At 39.5% G+C, this 18634-nt stretch overlaps 1 protein-coding gene across 4 annotated transcripts in view; it reads left to right on the top strand.

The window, feature by feature from the left end:
- Window positions 1-4710: 4710 nt before the first annotated feature.
- Window positions 4711-18634, top strand: part of LOC139478621 (solute carrier family 4 member 11-like) — a 62924-nt gene continuing 49000 nt past the window's right edge. Inside the window, exon 1 of one of the 4 annotated variants that reach the window (XM_071261173.1) lies at window positions 4711-4857. Coding sequence is in view for 1 of the 4 variants with exons in the window: in XM_071261176.1 (XP_071117277.1) it covers window positions 11613-11661 (49 nt within the window). In the remaining 3 variants the exon portion in view is untranslated. Of the gene's footprint in view, window positions 4858-11577; window positions 11662-17362; window positions 17446-18634 lie in introns of those variants that run through there. The other 3 variants (XM_071261176.1, XM_071261175.1, XM_071261174.1) reach the window with 3 other exon arrangements.

The following is an 18634-nucleotide window of genomic DNA, read 5'->3' as shown; positions in this document are numbered from 1 at the left end:
CTGACTGTAATTTAGAATTTTTAAATACTTCCTATGAATGATTTGCACCATTTTGAAGGTTAGTTGATGAAAAGCATTGCAAGTTATTAGGAAACAAGAATATATAACTTTCAGTTTTCACTATATATATCATTGTTGATGATACAGGGACATTGTTGAAGTTTACCAACTTGTTTCATAATTAATTACAATTATATTTGTAGAAAATATTTGAAACTTAATGCTGACGAAATATAAAGTTCCGATATGATTACTAATATAGTAGCCACAGTCATATTGAAAAATCTGATTATCAAGCCATTCATTCAGGCATCTGTCAGTAATTATAATACCACAGGGGATGGTTTTATTTTGTTATTTTACCCAGCTTTGATCTTTGAGGGCTTGAATGTTGTGATGGTGTCTCCACTGTGAGATCACTGTCTGCATAAAGCTGACAGTTTGTGTAATGGTGTATGGCCATTATAACGGCAACCATAAAGAATAATTGGACCTACTACGCGAGACTATTTTTATGTGTAATTTAACATCCAGTTCATGTGTCTGTATGGCATTTGATACATGATCACCATAAAGTCCCCTCTCATTTATTAAATACAACAATAAATCTTGTGAATCATGTTCTTTATGATTCTGTTTGAACAGATTTAATATCACCAGTCATTGTGCTGTATCCTGGGTCAAGGTGAAGGTCAAATTTTCGACAAACGTTGAAGCCTCTGCCACCATAAAAAAATCATCAGATGTAGGTACTTTAGTCTGTCTTACAGACCCTGATACAAATATATATCAAATACAGCCCATGCAAGTCTATAATGTTTGGCAAGTCTAGATCACTGCAGTATCTGAAAATGAAGAGAGTCACTGGGCTCCTTTTTATTATATTTTTATTAAGATAACTGAACAACTGTTTTTTTTATGTATGATATGTTCATTTCAGAGACTATATGTTAGTCTATAGGTACTTATTTATTTAAGGATAACATTGATCTATATGGAAAAAAGTGTTACTGTCTTGTCTAGGATTGAAGTTGTATTTGTGCCTCACATGAGCAAATTCCATGATGCGCAAAGCGTTGACATAAGGTGTCCTCTTGCTCGGGTAGGGGTGGGTGGGTGGTCATTGTACTGTTGGTATAAGGTGTCCTCATGCTGGGGTAGGTGTGAGTGGTGGTCATTGTACTGTTGGTATAAGGTGTCCTCATGCTGGGGTAGGTGTGAGTGGGTGGTCATTGTACTGTTGGTATAAGGTGTCCTCATGCTGGGGTAGGTGTGAGTGGTGGTCATTGTACTGTTGGTATAAGGTGTCCTCATGCTGGGGTAGGGGTGGGTGGGTGGTCATTGTACTGTTGACATAAGGTGTCCTCATGCTGGGGTAGGTGTGAGTGGGTGGTCATTGTACTGTTGGTATAAGGTGTCCTGAAGCTGGAGTAGGGGTGGGTGGTCATTATACTGTGGGTATAAGGTGTCCTGATGCTGGAGTAGGGGTGGGTGGTCATTGTACTGTGGGTATAAGGTGTCCTGAAGCTGGAGTAGGGGTGGGTGGTCATTGTACTGTTGGTATAAGCTGTCCTCATGCTGGGGTAGGGGTGGGTGGTCATTGTACTGTTGACATAAGGTGTCCTCATGCTGGGGTAGGGGTGGGTGGTCATTGTACTGTTGGCATAAGCTGTCCTCATGCTGGGGTAGGGGTGGGTGGTCATTGTACTGTTGGTATAAGGTGTCCTCATGCTGGGGTAGGTGTGGATGGGTGGTCATTGTACTGTTGGTATAAGGTGTCCTCATGCTGGGGTAGGTGTGAGTGGGTGGTCATTGTACTGTTGGTATAAGGTGTCCTCATGCTGGGGTAGGTGTGGGTGGTCATTGTACTGTTGGTATAAGGTGTCCTCATGCTGGGGTAGGGGTGGGTGGTCATTGTACTGTTGGTATAAGGTGTCCTCATGCTGGGGTAGGGGTGGGTGGTTATTGTACTGTTGACATAAGGTGTCCTCATGCTGGAGTAGGGGTGGGTGGTCATTGTGCTGTTGGTATAAGGTGTCCTGATGCTGGGGTAGGGGTGGGTGGTCATTGTACTGTTGGTATAAGGTGTCCTCATGCTGGGGTAGGGGTGGGTGGTCATTGTACTGTTGGTATAAGTGTCCTGATGTTACCATGATTGTCCAGCTGAGACTGGATTAGTTACAGGTCAAATGGGATGTAGCTGTATCCAGTTCACTGTGATTTCAAACAACAAAATGTTTATTTTCAAATGACCAGAGAATCTGCGATGCAGGGAAATCCCTTCACTGTTTGGTAACAGTGTCTTATTTAGAGTTAGGGACATAAATACATGTTTTTGGTTTAATTTAAGAATGTTGATCGAAGACTTTATCTAAATGTACATGTGCTGCCTGATGTCAGCTGTTTATGCATACCTTTCCTTTGACTGTGACACTTACCTATACAGGTGTTATACAGGTGTTATACAGGTGTTATACAGGTGTTATACAGGTGTGATTGTTTCAGAAATATCACAGGTGTTAGTTGTTACCAAGTCCTTATTGACAAATGTCTGTTGTCTCAACAATACCTGAGTAAGTGCCTCGGATTGTTCAGCTGATGGGCATCATCCAATGTTACACATTACATTGATTATTGATGCATTGCAGGATGCAGGGAGAAGACGATGTAGGATTTGCGTGTTGTACCGATGTGAGTGCTGTTGGTGATGTTGGTGTTGTTGATGTTGCTGTTGATGTGGGAGGAGGAGGCCAGGGTAACTGTTGTCAGGGAGTTGTAGTTGTTGTGGAGGTAGGAGTCGGCTGTGACAGCGGGACTGAACACAGCCTGACGTACTCGAGAGGTCTAGATCCAGTTCACATTAACGTCTGCACCTTTCATGTTCATCTTTTCTGTGTTTATTAATCTGATTCACCCTTTTTGTGAAGGTTGGTAAAAATATATACATGTGGGATATATAAATGTAAAAATTATTTTCACTGATTGAAATATGCCCTGTCTGTTGCAGAAAGAATAAGTGCATGGTTGAGCTTAGATAAATGAGGGGGAAAGGGTGGCCCAGTCGTCTAAGGCGCCGCAATTCGCTGTGCAGAGTTGCGTCCCTTGCGCATGCCAGATACCTATGATTGTGGGTTTGAATCCAGGTTCGCCCCGATTATGTTTCTAGGTTTGTCAGCACCATACCCGTGTTCGTGGGTTTCACCGAAGTGGTAAACGTCTGAGACGTGCATCACTTCGGGCTTTCCTCCGACATTAAGCTGACACGCCGCGATATAACTGGAATACTGTTAAAAGCGGCGTTAAACCCAACTCACTCACTCACTTAGATAAATGAAATAGGTTGTAAGAAGCGTCTAGATGAAAGCTTCTTAGTGGTTTATAAGTAACATAATACAGTCACCACATTGACTTGTGACATGTGAATGGTTGTACAGAACACTAGGAACACTAGGAACAGTGTAAAAGAACACTTCCTGGAAATGCTGAATTAAGTCTCTTGACATCATATTTATAAAACATCACTCAGGATATACGAGAAAGTATAGGATAATTAAAGAAGGAAGTGAACAAAAAGAAACAGTACAGCTGTCCTTGACACTTGAGACGGTATTATGACATGGCATGACTAGGTGTGCTGATTAGTCTTTAGGAAGTAAAACAAGCCATTGCAAGGAGTGGTACACACAGTAATGACAAAAACTGCAAAGTGCACTATTCAAGAAATATCCATTTTGCTAGCAGTGAACATCATCATTGAGATTTGATACCGTAGTTACAAGTAGTTACAATCCAGGTAAGAGTCGTCAACAGATGAATGTGACCAGTTATGGTTAGCATCTCGAACTAGGTCAATAGTGCTGTACTTGCATTGCCAGCACAAACTGAAAGAAGAAAATGTTCAGATGTAGTATTTATAGCACTTGGCCTAGTTTGACATTGTAGCTCCATCTCATTATTGCTGCACTAAATTATTTACTGAACATATTTATTTACTGATTTAAATTATTTACTGAACATATTTAATTACAGAACTTAATTATTTACTGAACATATTTATTCACTGATTTTAATTATTTACTAAACTTAATTATTTACGTAACATATTTATTTACAGAACTTAATTATTTACTGAACATATTTATTTATTGCACTTAATTGTTTACTGAACATATTTATTTACAGAACTTAATTATTTACTGCACTTAATTATTTATCGAACATATTTATTGACAATTTAATTATTTACTGAACTTAATTATTTACTTAACATATTCATTTACTGAACGCAATTAATTTACTTAACGTAATCTAATTAAGGAATGGTAATCTGTTTAGAAACTTGTTGCCTGCCAGCGCTTGTACAGAAGCTGATTGTCTAACTGGTTAATCAGCATGTTACACTGTAATACATTACTACAACAGGCCTGACAAGACGTCCTACACAATCACACTTGTTTGAACCACTGGGCGATAAACAATTATACATGCCATTTTGTTTGTGTGACAATCTCCATCATCCCAAGTGTATGGTTAGCCCGCATGCCGACTTATCACGTTTGTATAGTTCAAAGACAATGGTGAGCCATGTGATGGCGGTCCGAGTGTGTGATAGTCCGAGATTAGGACTCCGCCGCCTATGATGTAAGAGGAGTTGATTGCCCCGTCTTGGAGATACAGGAATGGCGTCAAGCAAGGGGACTCTGGGATAGACACTTGTCCTCTCGTGTGGACAAGTTGGGAGAAGGCTGCATGGAGTAGTTTTGATGGATGAGACTCTTACCTCGTCATTTACTGGAATATTTGTGAACATCTAGTGAGATCAATACCGTTTCAGTTTGCCAGGGGAGGTTAAAGAGTGTAAGTAAATATTTTTTTTGTTTTTTAAGTTGGCATATAAGTGTTTTAAAATTGAAAATGCTGGATATTGTTAAGTGACGGGAAAATGTCAGTTGGTAAATGAATAATTTGAAATTTAGATTATTCAATAATTATGTTTATGAAAGTACTGTTTGATTTCATAATGTTGTCAAACAGAACTTAACCCTATTAGATAAGTTGATAAAGGCCTTGTCAGTGTTGAGTAGTCTAGGCAATGATGGAGGTAAGTAGCTCATGTTTGACCTTGGCCTTATCAGCTTCTATATCATCGAATGTACAGTGAGTTTCAGTATAATATTTCATAAACATGCACCACGTATGATAAACACCTACGATGTTTATCGTGATTGAATAACATTATGATAATTTTCGTGTTTGTTATATGTACAAAATGAAAGTACATTAACATCTCTCTCAAGACAAGCGCCTGCTTTATACTGTGCACTAGAACAAACATGTGGAGGGGGCAATGTGTTTGAGCTTCAGTCAGTTGATCAACTGATCAAACTTTTAACGTATATTCCTGATTCACGGGATGCCCACTTTAACACTTGTTCAAGTCTGTACACAAGTCTGTACACAGTTGCCCCTTATCAGCGTGTATCCCTGCTGTGTATCCGAGTCTGTGTCCAGGTGAGATGTGTAGATCGGGATGAGATACCATTTAGACAGGACAAGCAGAGGGAGGAAGGAAAGTCTGGATCGCTTTAGTGCTGGTCCAATACTCCATCTTTTGTTTTCCTTGTAACATGCTCACAAAAAACATTTTAATTGTCCTGCCATACTGCACTCATCAGAGCAGTGTATTCTGTGGTACTTGCTTCAAAATGCTTCAAATAACTTCCTTGAACTCTAAAACCATGAAAGTGTTAAAAAGCAAAATCTTTAAAACCATATATCTTTTATTTTATTATGTGTTTCCAAAACAATATTTTGTTAACGTGGGCTGGCACAAGTCAAAATTTACTACCCGGGCACCGGATCCTCTATTACCCAACCCAACACATTTTTTATGTTTCATATATTGGGCCTGCTGCCCCTACTGAAAAGCAGCCGGTCTAAGAAATATATAAAACATAAAGTATTTATTTTTATTATGTCTGCCGCTACTAATATATACCATCTTATACAATGTAAAGTGTTCTATATAAACTCCATGTTTCCATCACAATCAGTGGTTGGGTGGGTGCTGTGTTATGGGGATGGGTGAGACAGGGCGAGTTGAATGGTTGGTTGGTTGGTTAGTTTGTTGTTTAACGACACACTCAGCAATATTCCAGCTATATGACGGTGGTCTGTAAATAATCGAGTCTGGACCAGACAATCCAGTGATTGCTATCATGAGCATCGATCAACGCAATTGGGATCAATGACATGCATCAACCAAGTCAGCGAGTCTGACCAGCCAATCCCAGTCAGTCGCCTCTGCAAGTTGAATGTCCAGCTGTCATCAGACATGACAGCTTGGTGCTCCACCATCAGCAGGCTGCCAAGTAGCTTGTCTCCCAGACCCAAGAGAATAGAATATAAACTCCTCCAAAACAAGTTTATGCAAGTCTAGATTACCTCAGCTTGAAATTAAACATTGTCTTGGCTTCATTTGTTTAATATTTTGTATTTTGTAGATTGTATCAATAAATAAGATAATTTTATTTCTGGGACTAAATGTTTGTCTAGCTGTCAGCTGCCTGAGGTCCATCAGTGGAAGGTGATGCAGGTTAATACAAGTGTCAGCAGCCCATCTACTTTGAGGTGTAATCTGTAGTAGCCATTACATGGTACATAACATGTTGTGTGTCTGAATTGTGTGGGTTTAGGTTGAACAGGACATGACGAGAGTAGCCCTTGAAAGCTTGCATGGGACGTCCCCAAACATTGTCATCAGCGATTTCTCGAAATATTGTCCATTTTAAACATCTGCAGCAGAACTACTCAATGGTTTAAAGTCAATTGTTTGGTTATTCAATATTTGTAGGGAAACCCACAATGGTTGTCAGCTAAGAATAGATTCATCAGCTTAAATCAGTACAAGAATTAATCAATCTCTACATATGGTGAATAATTAAATCAAATTAATATTACTGCCGTGTGTAATTATGGAAATTGTGTACTGTTAGATTGATATACATGTACATAATTAATTTGACAACTTAAATCAAACTTCCTAGGACTGGTAGTTTGCCCGAGCGTAGTCACCTGGTTAACAGACACTGTACACAAGAACTACAAAGTATTAGTCAGTTGAGGAGGTTGCTTGCTGTAGCAGCAGCAGCAGCAGCAGCAGCGGAAGTCTAGTCTCAGAACATCTATTCTGTTGCTGGAGCCACCAAGTTAGAAAGCCATGAGGGATGCACCCACACTCCTGTAACATAAGCAGGCATGTTGATTACTGAATGTAATAATTCATTTGAGCCTCTAAGATACAAATGGTTCCTGTTTTCATTACTATGTTTATTCTTTCTCTGCTTTGCGAATCCAGAATCCTTTGTTGCCATGGATACCACAGTAAATCTTCATTCAGGCACTAATAGATATTTTGAAACTGTCCATGAAACTGTTTGAAAAAAAATGTGATGTAAATAAGTCGAAAATAACCATCTGTGGAATCTAAGGTGCTCTGGTTAGTACTTATTAGTAGGACATTTGTAGGAAAGAGGAGAAAGTGTTTATTTCAGGATTTCAAAAATATGTTTTCATATGTGCTGGAACAGTTGTCAGGTTGAAACGTGATCGTGTTGAAATACTCTGACATACTTTGAAGCTACTTGAGGTGTGAGGATCTGTTATCTGCGAGACCTGTGCTGGTCAGAGGGATGTACGTGCAGGGACTCAACTGGTCAGCGATTACTGAGGGATCTGAACTCAACAGTGTTATGCTATGAAACGGCAGTGTGTCATTGAAATACATTCAACAGTGTTATGCTATGAAAGGGCAGTGTGTCATTGAAATACATTCAACAGTGTTATGCTATGAAAGGGCAGTGTGTCATTGAAATACATTCAACAGTATTATGATATGAAAGGTCAGTGTGTCATTGAAATACATTCAACAGTATTATGATATGAAAGGGCAGTGTGTCATTGAAATACATTCAACAGTATTATGATATGAAAGGGCAGTGTGTCACATCACATAACACTATGAAAGGGCAGTGTGTCACATCACGTAACACTATGAAAGGGCAGTGTGTCATTGAAATACATCACGTAACACTATGAAAGTGCAGTGTGTCATTGAATACATCACGTAACACTATGAAAGGGCAGTGTGCCATTGAAATACATCACGTAACACTATGAAAAGGCAGTGTGTCATTGAATACATCACGTAACACTATGGAAAGGCAGTGTGTCATTGAATACATCACGTAACACTATGAAAGGGCAGTGTGTCATTGAAATACATCACGTAACACTATGAAAGGGCAGTGTGTCATTGAATACATCACGTAACACTATGAAAGGGCAGTGTGTCATTGAATACATCACGTAACACTATGAAAGGGTAGTGTGTCATTGAATACATCACGTAACACTATGAAAAGGCAGTGTGTCATTGAAATACATCACGTAACACTGAAAGGGCAGTGTGTCATTGAATACATCACGTAACACTAAGAAAGGGCAGTGTGTCATTGAATACATCACGTAACACTATGAAAGTGCAGTGTGTCATTGAATACATCACGTAACACTATGAAAGGGCAGTGAGTCATTGAAATACATCACGTAACACTATGAAAGGGCAGTGTGTCATTGAATACATCACATAACACTATGAAAAGGCAGTGTGTCACATCACGTAACACTATGAAAGGGCAGTGTGTCATTGAATACATCACGTAACACTATGAAAGGGCAGTGTGTCATTGAAATACATCACGTAACACTATGAAAAGGCAGTGTGTCATTGAATACATCACGTAACACTATGAAAGGGCAGTGTGTCATTGAATACATCACGTAACACTATGAAAGGGCAGTGTGTCATTGAATACATTCAACAGTATTATGATATGAAAGGGCAGTGTGTCATTGAAATACATTCAACAGTATTATGATAGAAAAAGGCAGTGTGTCATTGAATACATCACGTAACACTATGAAAAGGCAGTGTGTCATTGAAATACACCACAAAACACTATGAAAGGGCAGTGTGTCATTGAATACATCACGTAACACTATGGAAAGGCAGTGTGTCATTGAATACATCACGTAACACTATGAAAGGGCAGTGTGTCATTGAAATACATCACGTAACACTATGAAAGGGCAGTGTGTCATTGAAATACATCACGTAACACTATGAAAGGGCAGTGTGTCATTGAATACATCACGTAACACTATGAAAGGGCAGTGTGTCATTGAAATACATCACGTAACACTATGAAAGGGCAGTGAGTCATTGAATACATCACGTAACACTATGAAAGGGTAGTGTGTCATTGAAATACATCACGTAACACTATGAAAGGGTAGTGTGTCATTGAATACATCACGTAACACTATTAAAAGGGCAGTGTGTCATTGAATACATCACGTAACACTATGAAAGGGCAGGGAGTCATTGAAATACATCACGTAACACTATGAAAAGGCAGTGTGTCATTGAATACATCACGTAACACTATGAAAGGGCAGTGTGTCACAAACACTACAAGATATAGGTGTTCTCAGGGTTATTTTATATAAGACTGGTGTTGTGTCACAAACTGTAGAAGACTTTATGTTATTAAGATCATCAGGCTGCATTATGAAAGGGCATTGTGCCATCATGCACACTCCTGCTGCACTTACAGGTAGGTGCAGGTTAAACTCGGGCAGAAAACTATGGCATCACGATCTGTTCCTCTGTGAAAAATATTACTCTTCAAATTATTCTATTCAAACTAATCACTTGAAAGTTTTAATTTTGAAGTGGGGTATCATAGTGGTTAAAGCGTTCTCTCGTCACCCCGAAGACCTGGGTTTGATTCCCCACAATGTGTGAAGCCCCTTTGTGGTGTGCCCTGCATGATATTACTGGACTATTGCTAAGAGTGGTGTTAAACTAACTCACTTACCGCGAATCTTGAAGTGTATTTTCATTTCCAACATGATAATGAACGTCTGGCTGAGTAATTCCTCTGATCCTCATTCACAGATGATTGTTAAACAAGACAACTTGGTTCACCCTGTAAATGTAGGTTACAGTTTCTTCAGTTGGTAAAATACAGTACAAAGTGAGTTAAAAATACAGCACAGTTATAAATATCTATAAATTATAATTATCATATATAATCATTTAATTTAATTGTTTGGAATTACATTTATGAAACTGAGGGTTGAGTTTGTCAGATACTGCTGGTAATTAGCCAGCTGTTTGTGTGTAACCTTGGAGGCTCAGACGGCCTGGAGTGAGCAGCACCTGAGTCAGTTGTTATGTGTTCAGTCATGCAAATCTGAGTCAATGTGTAAAATCAATCAGCATATTTTCATTACATCTCTGTAACATAAGTGAACTACATGAACTAGTGAAGGCCTGTTGCTCTGCCTTGGTGAGTACACACATGTATAAGTGTGTACAACAATGTGTGAGATGTGTCACTATGTGTATAAGGGTGTACAACAATGTGTGATATGTGTATAAGTGTGTACAACAATGTGTGAGATGTGTCACTATGTGTATAAGGGTGTACAACAATTTGTGAGATGTGTCACTATGTGTATAAGGGTGTACAACAATGTGTGATATGTGTTACTATGTGTATAAGGGTGTACAACAATGTGTGAGATGTGTTACTATGTGTATAAGGGTGTACAACAATGTGTGAGATGTGTTACTATGTGTATAAGGGGTGTACAACAATCTGTGAGATGTGTCACTATGTGTATAAGGGGTGTACAACAATGTGTGATATGTGTTACTATGTTATAAGGGTGTACAACAATCTGTGAGATGTGTTACTATGTGTATAAGGGTGTACAACAATGTGTGAGATGTGTTACTATGTTATAAGGGTGTACAACAATCTGTGAGATGTGTCACTATGTGTGTAAGGGGTGTACAACAATGTGTGAGATGTGTTACTATGTGTGTAAGGGGTGTACAACAATGTGTGATATGTGTTACTATGTGTATAAGGGTGTACAACAATGTGTGAGATGTGTTACTATGTGTATAAGGGGTGTACAACAATGTGTGAGATGTGTCACTATGTGTATAAGGGGTGTACAACAATATGTGAGATGTGTTACTATGTCTATAAGGGGTGTACAACAATGTGTGAGATGTTATCATCCTCTCTCACATATATGTTGCACTGTGTTTTCTTGATGAGCGGCTACAGATTTGGTTCCTTGAAGTACAGGCAAATGTTAACTTGACCTATTTGCTTGTTTTGCTGCAGTTGCGTGGCGACATGATTAATGTGATCAATGCCTTGTTAAGCAAGACATGCAATGTTACAAGCAAGTTTAGCAAGAAGTAGGTTTCAGGGCGTCTCCTGTTGTGTCATCACCACAGAACAGAATCATCCTATTAAATCTGTTAAATGTACTACTCTCTCCAGCTTCAGTTTCTACAAACTCCCAAAATAAGTCATGACTCTTTTTGTGTTGAAAGATCTAACAAACCGTCTCGCTGAAAGGTCCTGTAATTACATGTTGCATGTGGCTCTGCCATTACCTTTTACACCAAGCATGGCTGTGGTTTATCAATAGCTGCTGATCAGAAAACATTCACCATTCAGTCAATGTTCAGGGATGAACCATTCTCAAGCACTGCTGCTGGTTCTGAGACAGGTAAGTACTCCCAAACTGTGTTGATTGAGAACTACCTGCTTCTCACAGTGGAAGGGAGTCTCAGGGGAAATAGAGATATTGGGATGACTTTAGGAATAGACAGTGTTGGGGGAGTATTGAGATATCAGATGACTTTAGGAATAGACAGTGTTGGGGGAGTATTGAGATATCAGATGACTTTAGGAAAAGACAGTGTTGGGGAGTATTGAGATATTGGGATGACTTTAGGAATAGACAGTGTTGGGGAGTATTGAGATATTGGGATGACTTTAGGAATAGACAGTGTTGGGGAGTATTGAGATATCAGATGACTTTAGGAATAGACAGTGTTGGGGAGTATTGAGATATCAGATGACTTTTGGAAAAGACAGTGTTGGGGGAGTATTGAGATATCAGATGACTTTAGGAAAAGACAGTGTTGGGGGAGTATTGAGATATCAGATGACTTTAGGAATAGACAGTGTTGGGGGAGTATTGAGATATCAGATGACTTTTGGAAAAGACAGTGTTGGGGGAGTATTGAGATATCAGATGACTTTAGGAATAGACAGTGTTGGGGGAGTATTGAGATATCAGATGACTTTAGGAAAAGACAGTGTTGGGGGAGTATTGAGATATCAGATGACTTTAGGAAAAGACAGTGTTGGGGGAGTATTGAGATATCAGATGACTTTAGGAATAGACAGTGTTGGGGGAGTATTGAGATATCAGATGACTTTAGGAATAGACAGTGTTGGGGGAGTATTGAGATATCAGATGACTTTAGGAAAAGACAGTGTTGGGGGAGTATTGAGATATCAGATGACTTTAGGAATAGACAATGATGGGGGAGTATTGAGATATCAGATGACTTTAGGAATAGACAATGATGGGGGAGTATTGAAATATCAGATGACTTTAGGAAAAGACAGTGTTGGGGGAGTATTGAGATATCAGATGACTTTAGGAAAAGACAGTGTTGGGGGAGTATTGAGATATCAGATGACTTTAGGAATAGACAGTGTTGGGGGAGTATTGAGATATCAGATGACTTTAGGAAAAGACAGTGTTGGGGGAGTATTGAGATATCAGATGACTTTAGGAATAGACAGTGTTGGGGGAGTATTGAGATATCAGATGACTTTAGGAAAAGACAGTGTTGGGGGAGTATTGAGATATCAGATGACTTTAGGAAAAGACAGTGTTGGGGAGTATTGAGATATCAGATGACTTTAGGAATAGACAGTGTTGGGGGAGTATTGAGATATCAGATGACTTTAGGAAAAGACAGTGTTGGGGGAGTATTGAGATATCAGATGACTTTAGGAAAAGACAGTGTTGGGGGAGTATTGAGATATCAGATGACTTTAGGAAAAGACAATGATGGGGGAGTATTGAGATATCAGATGACTTTAGGAAAAGACAGTGTTGGGGAGTATTGAGATATCAGATGACTTTAGGAATAGACAATGATGGGGGAGTATTGAGATATCAGATGACTTTAGGAAAAGACAGTGTTGGGGGAGTATTGAAATATCAGATGACTTTTGGAAAAGACAGTGTTGGGGGAGTATTGAGATATCAGATGACTTTTGGAAAAGACAGTGTTGGGGGAGTATTGAGATATCAGATGACTTTAGGAAAAGACAGTGTTGGGGGAGTATTGAGATATCAGATGACTTTAGGAAAAGACAGTGTTGGGGGAGTATTGAGATATCAGATGACTTTAGGAAAAGACAGTGTTGGGGGAGTATTGAGATATCAGATGACTTTAGGAAAAGACAATGATGGGGGAGTATTGAGATATCAGATGACTTTAGGAAAAGACAGTGTTGGGGGAGTATTGAGATATCAGATGACTTTAGGAAAAGACAGTGTTGGGGGAGTATTGAGATATCAGATGACTTTAGGAAAAGACAGTGTTGGGGGAGTATTGAGATATCAGATGACTTTAGGAAAAGACAGTGTTGGGGGAGTATTGAAATATCAGATGACTTTAGGAAAAGACAGGGTAGGGGAGTATTGAGATATCAGATGACTTTAGGAATAGACAGTGTTGGGGGAGTATTGAGATATCAGATGACTTTAGGAAAAGACAGTGTTGGGGGAGTATTGAAATATCAGATGACTTTAGGAAAAGACAGTGTTGGGAGAGTATTGAGATATCAGATGACTTTAGGAAAAGACAGTGTTGGGGGAGTATTGAGATATCAGATGACTTTAGGAAAAGACAGTGTTGGGGGAGTATTGAGATATCAGATGACTTTAGGAAAAGACAGGGTAGGGGAGTATTGAGATATCAGATGACTTTAGGAAAAGACAGTGTTGGGGGAGTATTGAGATATCGATTGACTTTAGGAAAAGACAGGGTAGGGGAGTATTGAGATATCAGATGACTTTAGGAATATACAGGAGGGGTGTGTGGGGTGTGTGGGGGGGGGGAATTCAAACCATGTAGCAGACATAGTGAGAACTGAATTTATTTACGCCCTTCTGTGATGGTTGTCAACAGGTGTGTTACCTGTACAGATGATGGCATTCCTTGCTTCAGATGGGGCACGTGTACTCCTCCATAGCTGACACTGGGGTCAGGCCTTATCAGTGCAGTCTAACCTAACTTACATCGGGGATAAACTTGTGATTTATGTTAACATATGTTTGATATATCTTGATTTAATCTGAAACTGTATAATGAAAGAGGAATAGACTCTGACTGACTGATTTATACACCTGTTTTTTATGCTGCTCCATTTCCAGATATCTGCTAATTGGATTTTTGATAAAAAGATAGTTTAACTAAACGCTGATTATTTTACCTCTGGTTGGATCATGAAAGATGTGTATATGAGCTGATAAACACATTGCTGCATGCAGTGCCTTCAATTTGAGGTATGTTAATCTAAGTTTGATACTTTTTACTGACCAATCAGAATTGAGCATCTTCAACATAGTGATGGTAGATTGATTCTTTCTACTCTTACGTCTACATCTATCCAATACATGAGGAATATCTTGAATACCTCAACTCATCCCCACTCAAAGAAGCTAAACCACATTCTTACCACAGCTCGGTTTTAGGTTTTAAGAGGAAGCAGGTTTTGGTTGAAAATGTAAAAACTTGAGCAAGGAGGAAAAGCCTGAGTGCTGATTAGAAGTTAGGAGGAGTATCAGAACTAACTAATGAACCATCTAAATACAATAAATAGCAAAAAGAATAAGAAAACTTTGACATACCTTATAGTGAAACAATATGACAGTCACAGTATAAACTGAATTCTATACCAGTGGTCAAGAAAGGACCATGTGGAGCATGCAGACAACTGAAGTCATGACATGTAACATTGAAACCCTTTCATCACCATGCGTTTGCTTCACACAAAAGGGTGGCGCCCGGTCAGGACGATCTGATCGATAATCAAGATCTATATTGTCATAAAACAAGTCTTACATCGCGAAATGCATCAAATCACGTGAGTACCTTGATTAAAAACATGAAAAAATTTGGAAAATATCTGCTCACAATGAGTTGGCGGTGCACATGCTTTGCAAATCCTGCAATCGACCGATATCTGCACGACGGTTTACGAACCGGATTTCAATTTCGTTGCGCGATTTTGATTAGACTATGCATGGACTCGTTAGTCCAGCCAAAACGTAACTCCATAATACTAGCCTAGTTCGGCAAGGGTGGAAACTGGACTTTTATAGTCAGTTAACTCACTTGCCTCGGGAAGATGTTTCATCACCTGCCCCGGTGGCTCAGTGGGAAAACAGTGGGTTTGCAATACTAAACATGATATGCGAGGTTGTAGGTTTGATTCACGTCATGGAATAGCATGTGAAGAAAACTATGATATTTGACCAGTGAATAATTAATATTAGATGCATATTAAAGGCTGTTTATATAAATAAAAAGACGTTAAAAGATGGTACTTGTTGTTACCCTGTCTGGCGCTTGGCATTAAGGGGCTAAAACAAGGACTGGTCGGCTTGGAGTATACTATGTCTGAGTGGGGTATTCATGTTAAACTGCGGCATGGTATCTCAGTGAGCTAGCACTTTAGATCGGCATCAGTCTGGACTAGTACAAGCAGCCACATGCACGCACGCACGCACGCACGCACGCACGCACGCACGCACACACACACACACACACACACACTCTCTCTCTCTCTCTCTCTCTCTCACACACACACACTGGTTGTAGGTGTCAAGTGTTTATTTTGACTTGATGTGTGGGATAAAGAGACCAGATAGTGTAAACTTTCAGCATAATAAATTTGTAAAGTTGTCTTCAGTTGCCGGATACAGATTTTCTGCTAACCTAATATGACAGCGTATCCGGCAACTAAAGACACTATAACTAACAGTAGAAATATCCTAACTCAGCATCCACCTGATGAAGGGGCAAGAAGTAGCTCTGAAACAACATTACAAAAGAAGTTGTGTCATGCATGTATTGATGTTCTTCCAACTGCCAAATGTCTATCAAAGACTACAATACTAGGGGCAAGAGTGGCAGTAGGTATAGGAATCACAATAAAGCCTTCGTTTCACTACAACCCTCCATACTATATCCCGGCCTTGAGTGCCACAAGGTGATTACCAGTGATTTCCCTTTGTGCTTTTGTTTCTATGAATCACTGACAAAAATCGTTACTGTTGGCTTTGTGTTAATTGTTTCCCCGGGAGACTTAATGTGATTCTTCTCCAGTCCAATTAATATTTCATGGATGCGTGTTTCTGGTATCAAGCTTCAGAAGTCTCAAACTGCCCCTTTACACACGACATGCAACCATTTTCTTATCCCAAATGTTATACTAGTATGTTATGTGAATTCTTATATCCTTATATCTTAACTGTGCATGGAACACATGAGTTTATTATGATTATTGTCCAAAACATAACACAACACAACACAACACAACACAACACAACACAACACACACACACATATATATATATATATATATATATATATATATATATATATGGGGGACAAGTAAATATATATATATATGGGGGACAAGCAAAAAGTACTACCCACTCACCTCATAATTAGTGACCAGTCCACATATGTATACAATGTAGCATTTTGTCTTGTCCCCCCTCCACCTTATAATGGGTGGTGGTGGGGCTTATAGTCCTCTAGTCAATGCTCTGCATGGGTGCAATATGTGAAGACTAGTTGTCCCCTAGATACTACTGGTAAACTGTTAACAATGTGGTAAACTCAGCCCCTCACTCACTCACTCTGGTCATCCAATGCCACATAAAGTCTGCTATTGTCTTTTGTTAATATTTTTTTTTTCTATTTTTCTGTTTTTCAAAATCTTTTAAAAAATCAATAATGGCATCATATTGTCATGCATTAGAATACCTTCCTGAACTGACTGAGTCTGAAAAAAAGACGTAAACCTCCCACTCATAGATCTGATGTTTATGAGATTAGAAATCTGATGAGCAACGAGAGCTGCTTGATATTTCACAGGTGCTAGCCACCTCAAGTTTCAATTTCGAAATACCAGTTCTCCATCTTAATCCCACACTATCTGCGAGTCTGGAAGTCCACCAATAACAACAAGCACCAGCATCCTGCTAGCCAGTTGTTTACCGCCAGTTAAACCCAGCTTACCTGGGATGCTTGTGTTCACACACAAACCAAAGACTTATAGATTTTTGGTGAGTCTGAAACTGGATTACCTGCCTGTATTCCTCGTTTTCTGCATGTGGTAATCTTGGCCGTGTCCTTGGGTTGAGTTCTGGTGTTGAATGTGGTAGATGGACCTGCTTCTTGATAGACAGGTATGTTGTGTTTGTGACTGTTCATGTTTCATCACCGTATGTAGATGTCAAGGGGCCGGAGTGTTTACTGATGGAACGTATGCTGTGACAATGACTGTACTGATGGAACGTATGCTGTGACAATGACTGTACTGATGGAACGTATGCTGTGACAATGACTGTACTGAAGGAACTTATGCTGTGACAATGACTGTACTGATGGAACGTATGCTGTGACAATGACTGTACTGATGGAACGTATGCTGTGACAATGACTGTACTGATGGAACGTATGCTGTGACAATGACTGTACTGATGGAACGAATGCTGTGACAATGACTGTACTGAAGGAACTTATGCTGTGACAATGACTGTACTGATGGAACGTATGCTGTGACAATGACTGTACTGATGGAACGTATGCTGTGACAATGACTGTACTGATGGAACGTATGCTGTGACAATGACTACTGATGGAACGAATGCTGTGACAATGACTGTACTGAAGGAACGTATGCTGTGACAGTGACTGTACTGATGGAACGTATGCTGTGACAATGACTGTACTGATGGAACGTATGCTGTGACAATGACTGTACTGATGGAACGTATGCTGTGACAATGACTGTACTGATGGAACGAATGCTGTGACAATGACTGTACTGAAGGAACGTATGCTGTGACAATGACTGTACTGATGGAACGTATGCTGTGACAATGACTGTACTGATGGAATGTATGCTGTGACAATGACTGTACTGAAGGAACGTATGCTGTGACAATGACTGTACTGATGGAACGTATGCTGTGACAATGACTGTACTGATGGAACGTATGCTGTGACAATGACTGTACTGATGGAACGTATGCTGTGACAATGACTGTACTGATGGAACGTATGCTGTGACAATGACTGTACTGATGGAATGTATGCTGTGACAATGACTGTACTGATGGAACGTATGCTGTGACAATGACTGTACTGATGGAACGTATGCTGTCACAATGACTGTACTGAAGGAACGTATGCTGTGACAATGACTGTACTGATGGAACGTATGCTGTGACAATGACTGGAGGGAGCACACACAAGGGAATTATCTCACGTTTGTAAATCTTTGCAAAGAAGCTTCATGTTTATTTAACATTATTGAATTCTATTTTTTTCATGAAAAAATTGTGTTAGGTTTGAAGGTAAATTTAACAGTTC

The sequence above is a fragment of the Haliotis cracherodii genome, unplaced genomic scaffold, assembly GCF_022045235.1.
Source record: "Haliotis cracherodii isolate W230 unplaced genomic scaffold, xgHalCrac1.p SCAF_4, whole genome shotgun sequence".
Lineage (NCBI taxonomy): Eukaryota > Metazoa > Mollusca > Gastropoda > Lepetellida > Haliotidae > Haliotis > Haliotis cracherodii.
Note: the sequence above shows the minus strand (reverse complement) of the source record. Positions and strands in the feature narration are given on the sequence as shown.